This window comes from Gossypium hirsutum, chromosome A08 (genome assembly GCF_007990345.1).
Source record: "Gossypium hirsutum isolate 1008001.06 chromosome A08, Gossypium_hirsutum_v2.1, whole genome shotgun sequence".
NCBI lineage: Eukaryota > Viridiplantae > Streptophyta > Magnoliopsida > Malvales > Malvaceae > Gossypium > Gossypium hirsutum.
Window position 1 is genome coordinate 110,672,380 of NC_053431.1, and position 10,591 is coordinate 110,682,970.

Consider the following 10,591-nt stretch of genomic DNA (forward strand, 5'->3'; position numbering starts at 1 on the left):
CACTTAACAGTTTTGTAACTTCTATATCTTACTTGGACAAACTTAAGCAATTTGAAGCGAATTCTCCACCTAAAATCAGATGGATTAATCCTGAATCGGATGTGTTTCGGTTTAGAAGCCCATGTCAAGATCATGGGCTATTAATATCAACCTATTAACGGGCCTGCACTAGCAGCAAGTGGATACCACGAATTCAACCATCTCCACGTGTTAGGCTTAAAATTCAGCACGTCGGAAATGTTTATTTATGGTCCTAAGCCTACTCGGTCCACTTGTATATGCTACCCACCTTATCCCTTTACCTATTATTTATATAGTTTTATGTATGGTAATGTTTCAGTCTTTAACTATTAAAAACATATAAAACCTTTTCACAACGCACGAAATATATATCTGTATCATTATATAGAAAAAATGTACTGTTAGATATTTTTCCTTTTCCATTCTCTCAGCCACGAAATTAACTGAAGATTGGAAAAAAATTAAAATTAAATTTGAACCACAACTCTTATTTCTTAAAAAAAAATCGATAAACCCATTCCTTCGTTTAATAAAGTAGGGTTAATAAATAAAATAATTATGTAGGAGACAGAAAATAGTGGTTGTAAGACAATGCTCACAAAAGTCCAATTCCATCATGAAAGTTTCCACTCAGAAAAACAGTGTGATGTATTATGGCTCACTTACTGAGGCACCACTCTTTTACGTCCACAAGTGTGTGGACTGAGTCTCGCCTGCACCACCAAGCCTACGCTTCCATTAAACTCAGCAATCATCGTCAAGGAAGGTTGAAAATCTATGGCAAGAGAAGGGCAAGCGGGAATGGGTGTGTGGTGCAGTGCTGCACTTCTTCTTCTTCAGCAGCAGCAGCAAAGGCGGGTGTGGAGCTGAGTGGAAATGCGGAGGAAGATAATAATGGAGGATGGGAAGAGAAAGAGGAGGAGGAGCCTTTGTATTTGGCAAGCGAGTATGGATGGAAAGTAAGGAGATTGGAGGAGGATCAACCCGAGATTAAGAAGGTTGCAGAAATTCAGGCAGAAGCATTCCACCAACCAATGGCCTTCTTTGATGATTTATTCTTTCAGTTCTTCCAGGTTTTCTTCATTTTCCTTCTATTCTTGTTCCTACATCTTTCTTTTTCTTTGCGATTTCCTTTTTGTTTATTTTCCCGGGGCCATATACTTCGATTCACCCACTGTCTTGACTAAAATTTTGGCATAATTTGTATTTTGGAGTAAAATTAGCTATATGGTTTAATTAATGGGTTGTATTTGTGTAGTTCTGTGAGCTAAGATAATCACATATCATAAAAATTTTTAGAACTAGATTTTCCATTGATAGTGGACAAATTTATACTATATTAATTAGTTAGCTTATACAACATATCAATATAGATAGAGGGGTAAATTGTGACTAAATTATTAACGTTTTGTTGACTAACTTCAAAAAAAAAGTTACAAATTAGTTATTAATTATTCGATAGTTTTCATTTAACTCATTCGATTATTAAAATTGTTAGTGTATGGTTTTCTCTGTTCATACTTCTTGTTCATTCCATTTTTCTTTTACAACTTTTTTTCATGAAATAGTTTTCACAAATCTACAAATCAAAATTCTAATAGATTTTTTTTCCAATTTATGACATTGACTGTTATATTAATTTGGATCTAATATATACTCTTTTACTTGTCAATGGTTGCTGATCTATCATAACGATTATCAAATTATTGTTTGGAGCTCACTGGTTAAATTAAAAAAAAATTAACAACTAATGACTCAATAGTTCAATGGTTCTTTTATAATATTTTGAAGTTGAGTGATTAAAACGTAAATTAATTAATAATTTAATGACTTTAAGTGTTATTTATCTATATATAAATAATATCAATGAATCAAATATTAACCGGGTGAAGGGAGGGGTCAAAGGCCCTTATAATGGGAAATTGTTGTTTTAAATTTTGAAATTTATAAAATTTTAAATTAATATATAATAAAATTATAATTAAATCTTTTTAAAATGTTATTTTTGAGAATCATAAAAATATAAGTAACACAAATATCTGCGCCCCTAAAAGAGGCCCTGAAAATTAACCTTCAATTAATTAGGTAGCTAATAAATAATCTCAATATCTCTGAATTATTAAACAGGAGTACCCAACTGCATGAAAATCTCAAAGTACATATGCTACGATAATGTAATGGAATAAATAATGAGGAAAGTAGTTAAGGATTTGTATGAGTTTTACTGCTAAATAAGAATTAAGTAGTTAAGGAATAAATAATGGAATAAAACAGAAAGAAGAACAAATTAAGACATTCAATGCACTTGTTGATTAACAGGCGGAGGTACTGGCAGGGCTCATATACAAACTTAGGAACTCACCTCCAAACAGGTATATAAATAAATAAAATTCATATTATTACATAAATGTTAGTTTAATTAATTAAGTATATATACTGAATAGGTATGCATGTTTAGTGGCGGAGTCTCCCTCGGATGCTAATTCTGAATCGAAAACAAAGCTAGTAGGCGTGGTGGATGTGACGGCGTTGAGAGACGAGGCTGTTCTTCAACACCTTCAGGGGGCTGACGAATACCTTTATGTTTCGGGACTCGCTGTTTCCAAACGCTTTCGGTACGTACCATATATATGTTTGTTTGTTTCTTAGCCATAGTACTACGTGGGCTGTAATTATTATAGTTATAAATTAACAGGAGGAGGAAGATCGGTAGTTGTTTGTTGAAATCTTGTGAGATGCTGTCGGTTTTATGGGGTTTCAAGTATCTTGTCCTTCGGGCTTACGAAGATGACTTGGGTGCTCGCACGTTGTACGCAAATGCAGGGTATCGAGTTGTCTCGCGTGATCCACCATGGTTGACTTCTTGGATTGGGAGAAGGCGCCGTGTTCTTATGATCAAACAGTCTAATTTCCTTAATCTTATTAACTCCACCTTTCAGTTATAAACAAGGACTGGGTTGAGAGACACATCAATATGGAAACAGCGCACATTGTTGTTCTTTGCAAAGAAAATATCACTTCAATGAAAAAAGCTTTCAAAAGGTTGTCTTCGTATACTTTTCCATATTTTATTTCCAGGTCATTAATTTTGCTTGATTTCTCACGAAAATGTGTTTCAACCTCCGGCGGTAGCATTTTCACCCACCCCTAGGTATTAAAAAAAAGAAAATGAATATGCCACAATGATCCACATTTGCATGTGTTATATATACACACGTAGACACACACATATATCACCAATATAGTCTCTCTCAACCTCAAGTCTCCATATATATATATATACATAATTATCAATTGTAGAAAGATTGATTCAAAACCACTATTTATTTTTACTTTTTTTTGCTGTGTTAGTGGTTAGTAACCTTGGAGTTATGTCATTTGGTACCTAAAACCCTCGGATTTCAGATATTTTGGTTTCATAGACAACAATTCTGCAAGTCATCCGTTGGATGATACACGAAATGCCTTAACAAAGTGATCACTTGGAGTTATAAGAAGCAAGCTACAACAGCATTATCAACCTAAGGAGCTGAGTACGTCGCTACAACTTCAGCAACTTGTTAAGCTATTTGCCTAAGAATGGTGTTAGTATATCTTCAACAATAACAAATGGAGCAATAAAGATATTTTGTGAGAACAAAACAACAATCTTTGTGATAAAGAACCTAACATTTTATTGGGATCTAGTGTACTTACTGTAGTAATATCGTTAAATGTATTTGAAAATTTTCAAACATATTGGTTGAATAAAATTCTATCAATTCTCATTAAAATTTATTTTTGCATACGAAGTAAAATGTAAGCAAATATTAACTCACTGATTATTTAACGTTTAACTAATATTAAGTTGTATTATGTGATTAGATAGTAATACAAGATAACTTATATTAGAAGATAATTTAAATAGTTCATTAAAAGACTATTATGTCGTCTATTAGTTCCAATTAGAGAGGCACTTTGTCTTGAGCATCGGAGCGAATAGCTCCTAGAGATAAAGACATAAATGTGATTGTATGGACTGGCAATACATTGGACAAGACCTGAACATAATAAATTCTAGATCTATTTATTAACTTATTCGCTTATGACGTTCATTGTGTAACTTATGTCAATCTTTAGTAAGTAACAAACTCTATACGTATGACTCACTTACTTTGATGTATTAAAAGCCTGAACTCAATTGGTAATAGATTTGGAAGTTGGTATGTTGGGTATACAACTTCAGCATGATATAGCTTCACTTACAATAGTGGAATCTGCAGTCCAATAAAAGGTAAATAATATTCTCTCATCGACGTTACATAATAGATGAAAAAGTAACATGGCCACGAGTCATTTGTCTACGTCGAATGATTTAATTATTATTAATTAATAATTGATTTTTTTTAAAAAGATGTAATGGTTACCATGTGACAAAGTAGGATCACATTGGGCAAACAGATTTAAAATTTAACCCAAAGAGATTTAGGATATTAGATAAGGGTAACACATAGACTTGTCCATGAGTTAGGCCGCACCCAAAAGGTAGAAGGTTAGGTAAAAATATAGGCTCGAAAAATGGGCTTGGATAAAAAAATGCCCGTTTTCTAAACAAGTCGGGCCTCGGTAAGTTTTTTTTGCCTGGGCTCGTCCCAACCTAAATTTGGAAAAAAAATTGCTACTATATTTTACTATTATTTTCATTGTTTTGCTAACATTTCGCTATTATATTGCTAGTATATTGTTATTATTATTTAGAAATTGTATAACTCTTATTTTATTATTAATTTTGCTACTAATGTAGATGTATTTGCTTGCTAAGTTGCATTTATCTTAGTAGAATTTAAGTATATATATTTGCAATTGTTTGGGAGCATTTATTTTAATGTTTTTAGTGTATTTGATGTATTATATTTTAAAGTTTATTTTTATATAAAAATACTATAAAAATTTTAATACGGCCAGGCTACGCCAGGCTCAGTTTTTAGCATTTTTATTTACGCTGGGCTTGGAAAAAATTTTAGGCTCATTTTTCGGGTTGGGCCCGAGACTAGAAAATGGGCCTAAACTTTTTACTCGACCCAGTACAAACACAGCCCAACCCATGGACAACTCTAGTAACACACATATGGCAAGGTAATTAGACGAGCATTTAATAAGTAGCTTTCATAATGGTATATAATAAGGGAGAACTCAGTCATGGTACTTTAGTAGAATGACTCCATGACTAAATAATGTTGTAATTAATAGACAAAGAGCCGGAACTTAATTCTAATTATTTGAGCCTTAATTATATATATTCAATCGGTCTCCTCCAGTAACTCAGTCCAACTCTGAACAATTTGCAATTGAATCTATGTGATGAATGAATGAAAACAAGGAGTTAGAGAAATAGATCACATGTATCGCTATCCGCAGTAAATATGTTTTCTCACCATATGTAAAAGATGACTTAGAGAATAAATTAATTTCTTCGAATTATTATTTAATTGATTGAAATTAAATAATTAAAGTTTGAAGTAAAAATTAAATTAATTAGTTACTGCGTTTCATTGAACAAGCTAATTAAATTCATTTACTCATAGACTATAGTACGACAAAGTTGTCATGACTTTAATGGATTTAGAAGTGAATTGAAAAAATAATTTAATTAGAAACTTAATTAAATTTAAATAATTAAATAAATAAATAATATTTTTGAGAAAAAATTTATTATTAGATTGATAAATTATATGAGTTGAATTAAAAACTAGATAACATATATAATTAATACCTAATATGAAAGACAGGCTTAAAGGCTCATCTCAATAACAAGGGACAACTACCCTGATTCTAAAAAGGGGTGCAGTTGCCCCATGTATTTCCATGAGGGAATATGTGTGTTTTCTATTAAAATAATAGTATTTATTTACCATTTGCTCAACTGAGACTACTACATTTTTCTTTATAAATAGAGGCTATTGTTTAGATCAAAGGCACTCCACTTAAGTGTTGATACTCTGTAACAATCTGATTTTTGTTAATGTTGGAAAATTCGATTCAAGGTCGGTTTTAATTAAATTGATTTTATCATAAATTAGAATTAAATAATTATGTGTCGGATAAAGGTTTGTCGAGTCGAACTATTAAGTAGAATTAAATTAGAAAAGTGATTTAATAATAGTTCAAAGACTAAATTGCAAGTATCATTATTAATGATATCTGTTCATTATAGGTTCTGATCATATCTGCTTCTTTTTGACACAATGCCTAAAACAACCCATAGCCCCCAACCAATAAATAGGAGGATAATGCGCTTCAGCGCACTCGAACCTATGTCTTCCTACATTGGCAACAATGCCCATGACAATCGAGTTAAGAGTCAATCTGCCTTTATTATCGCAACTTAAACAAGGAATTTGGTAATATTTCTTCTTAATTTTAGTTGAAATATTGATAATAATGATAGATAAATAAAGCCTAAGTATTAGATATGAGAATTGACAAGGTTATTAAGTCATTATTGTTGAAAGCTTAAGAAAACTTGAATGTGAAAAGCAAAGATTCATGCATGTAGTTATTAATTAGAATTATGGTATGAAAATGTGAGAAATGTAGTAAGAAGTGTTGAATTAAGCTTGAATCAAGTTTGAATTATTTGATTAATTATGTGTTGTTAGGGACTTAATTGAAAAGGATGAAAACTTTGAGGTTTGATAGTGAATAATAGTGATATGAGGTCCCTGTACTATAATTATACAGTCGGAATTAGTTTGATCGAATAAGTTGTGAGATACAAATGTTTTGAATATTAGGGTGTTTAAGGACTAAATCGAATATAATGCATTCATATATATATAATGTGTTGATTTGTGTTTGAAGTGTGTGATTAATAAATTTTCTGTATTCAGATTTAATTTCATAGCTAAAGATGATTCAGGATCATCCCAGGACAAAAGGAAATCCAAAGCCTTCAATGGATAAATACTTTGGTTTGTGCTATCATAATTTATGTTTGTTAAATAAGTAGTTGTATATGTTTGAATTGTCAAATGATCAAAAATAGTAAAATAGGTATATTTGAAAGGTATGTATATACCTGATTATGTGATTATGATCATTGGTATGTGATTTGTATATGTTTATGTTTACTTAATATTATATGATGATTAATTAATGAATTTACTCTATTAACATTGTTGGATAGAGTCACGGGTATAGTTAGCATGCCATAAGGTTTGTTTTGGTAGGTGAGCGATTCGACGCTATGCGCATACATATCGTGATAGTTCTCTAATACCTTAGGGGTTGAGAACATATCACTAGCTCAAATACCCTGAGGATATGAGCGTATTCTGGTGTGGTTGGTGGATCAATGCATTTATGCTCAATTAGCACTTTGGTGCGTATTTGGTGTGATGGTGGATTGATCCGAGTATTGTTCTTGTATCAAATTTGGTTAATAGCGATTAAAAAATGAAATACTACTTATTGTATATATGCGTAACTGAAATGAGATAAAAATGTTGAAATGTTATATTATTTGATATGTTAAACTAGATGCAAATATCCCGAGTGTGCATCAAAAACTATATCGAGTAGTTAAGCAAAACATTATGTGAATAAGTTATAATGATAAACAAATTATTGGTATATACTTATCCTTGATGTTAATGTTTAAATGGTTGGTTAACTTGAATTATCTTTTACTTATTTCTATTTGATTTTGTTATGTTTTTAATTGAATTCAAATTATGTTAACACCATTAAGTAAACATTACTCATTGTATGAATTTATTTATTTTCGTGCGTAGGTTTCAGATAAAAGCCATAGAAGTTTCACGATCTAGCATTTAGCTCTTCAGCTTAGCTTGGAAGCCATTACGATCCTATTTTGTATGTATATATGTGTTTTAAAGTCATATGGCATGTACCTAAGTTGGTATGTTTATTGTCTACGTTAATTTTGGCACTTTTGGTAAGTGACCCATAATGTTTTAAAGTTTGGATTTTATCTTTTGACTTTTAGTTAATTATGCTTGTTTATGTTGGTTTCTTTGTGCAAATTGGTTGGTTTAGTAATGATGTATTGAAGGTCATGATTTGATAATGTTTGAACATGTTTACATAGGTTAATTGGATGAATCTATTTTGTGGTAAGTTTTAAGCATAATTAGGTTCATTTGGCTTAATCTTCGATTACTTAAAAGTGCAAAACTTTTGTCATTTGGTCATTAAGTCTCGAGACAAAAAGAACATGTCTTGAGATTGTTAGAACAAATTTTACTTAATTTTTCCATTTAGAAGCCTAAGGTCTCGAGACATATCTATATAGTCTCACGACAATTGTTACTAGGTCTAGAGACAAGAACCCCTTTTATCGAGACATTCAAACATCGAAGCAAAAATAAAAAAATTAGGAGATTGGTATCGAGACCTAGTCTCAAGACATAAAGGACTTTGCCTCGAGCCACAACATGTAGTGTCTTGAGACATGTTTGTTGGAATATCGAGTTTGAAAAATGCAGTGGATAAATTTAGGGAAAAATTCAGAGTTTTTAAAAAAAAAATACCAAAACAAGAACTTGGTTATGATATCTAAAGTAATAAATACTTAATCAAAATTGTTCCTTTTCGATTCGTCTAAGGTGAACGCTTCAATTGAGTAGTCTTCCCCATTATCCTCAAGCTCAAGTTTGTTGAGTGTGAGCTCGCTTCGAATCAGAATATTTTTCACAAAAAATTACCAGTAGGGTAATTTCACAATTTCTCTAAACTTTTAAGCCAAGTTGTAAATAAGAAAAATATCTTTAGAAAATTTCTAAAATAATTTCTTTAGAGAAATTTTTCTCTACAACTTTTTCTTGAAGTCAAATGTGTGTAAATAATGACTTAAGGCTCCCTTTATATAAGGAGAGTTTAGATAATTTAATTATGATTAAACTTAATCACATTAATATTAAATTAATAAAATACTATTAAGATAAGTATTAAATTAAATATAATATTAAATATATTAAAATAATATTATTTTTGGAATAGTTAATCTGAAATCAAATTCTCTGCTAAAAGTCCTAATAGGAGTGTAATTCTTCCATTGCTTAACCACCGAAGACCCATCGCTGCTGACCATTTGCCAGCCACTGGCATGCCACTGCTACAGCTGCCGGCACCCCAAGCTAGTTCAGTTTCTGCCGATTAGATTTGAGCCAATGACGATCGAACCAATTCGGTCAGTTGGACCATCGGCCGGTTTCAAATACCAGGCCCAATTCGACTAACTTTTTAGGTCTTGATCTCGGTTTTGGTCTCTCGATCCTAATTTACAATTTCAGGTCCAATTCTCAAGTTCAATTACCCATTGGGTCAATTGTCTGACTTAAAAATTAATTTCTAAAAATATCATATTAATTTTAATTAATTTGATGAATTTAATTTTACTTTATTAAAACTAATTTTTCAAAAATCACTTAGATTTTCCAAATTAACTTTTCAAGAAAATTCTTTAATCAAATTCCCAAAGTCGTAGAATTACCTTCATATTCAAATACAGTTCGATCGAGTTTTTGTTGAGCTAGCGGAGGGGCCAATCGAATATATACAATTAGGCTCCAGTAATTGCAATTATGTCCAGAAGCATCTTTCCGATAATTTGTGATTACTTAATTATGAAGTTAGTCCACAAGAAGTACCATGATTGAAAAATCCTTATTGTATATTCTTTACGAAAGTAATTCATCCAACTACTTTGTCCAATGACCTCGTCATGTGTGTGTTACCCTCATATGATATCCTTGATTCCTTTGAGTTAAATTCGTTCACTCAATACAATCATATTTTATCTCATTATCACCATTGTGTCTTCTTAATGATTAATATGATCACTGTCAACAAATAACTGTGATAAATTACTCGTTCGAAAATAAGCAACCCGTGGCCACGTTTCATATCTATCAATGCATATAATGTTAATAAGAGAATATGGTTAACTCTTTAGTTGAGCTATGAATTCCACTGTTACTAGTAAAGCCGTGCCATACATAATTCATGTACCCAACATACCGGCTATCAGCTCAATCATATTTAGAGCATAAGCCTCCACTTATATCAAAGCACATGAGTTACATACATATGGTCAGTGACTAACTCAGGGTTTAGGTAAATCACAACATGAATGTCACAAATGAATTAATTCACAAAAGGATTCAAATTAATTCATATTGGGTTCAGTCTAATGTATCATTCTTTCAATGAATATGTCTATGTCTCTACTTGTGGAGTCAAATGCTTCGATAGCCAAGACTAGTCATCTCCTCTATTGGAATTGTAGACGACATAATAATCCTTCTCAGTATTTGAATCAAATGTTCGCTTTGATTATTTTACGAAATTATGGACTCGTTTAGATTATCTATTGAAGTAAGTTGTCTTTCTTGCAATGTAAACGTTCTTATGATGCCACTTATCATCAATTTGAACTTAGACAATCAATGAGGTAATATTTGGCTGTCACAGTTTCACTATGCATGCAAAATATAAAAGATAGAAATACAAAAGACATAACAGTGAAATATGAAATAAACTTTATTTATTTATTCATCGTTCAAATAAA

General features: G+C 31.3%; 1 protein-coding gene across 3 annotated transcripts; it reads left to right on the top strand.

Annotated features, from left to right (window-relative positions):
- Window positions 1-385: 385 nt before the first annotated feature.
- Window positions 386-3,794, top strand: LOC107929412 (uncharacterized). Of its 3 annotated transcripts, none has more exons than XR_001692817.2 (5): window positions 386-1,094; window positions 2,341-2,393; window positions 2,466-2,636; window positions 2,717-3,063; window positions 3,427-3,794. XR_001692817.2 is itself a non-coding variant. In XM_016860827.2 (4 exons), exons 1-4 carry the CDS (start codon window positions 675-677, stop codon window positions 2,964-2,966), a joined length of 894 nt encoding a protein of 297 aa, XP_016716316.1. In that variant the 5' UTR covers window positions 552-674; the 3' UTR covers window positions 2,967-3,794. The 3 variants fall into 3 exon arrangements, 1 of the variants encoding a protein (XP_016716316.1); XR_001692816.2 differs by having other exon boundaries at window positions 581-1,094; window positions 3,373-3,794; XM_016860827.2 differs by having other exon boundaries at window positions 552-1,094; window positions 2,717-3,794.
- The last annotated feature ends 6,797 nt before the right edge of the window (window positions 3,795-10,591 follow it).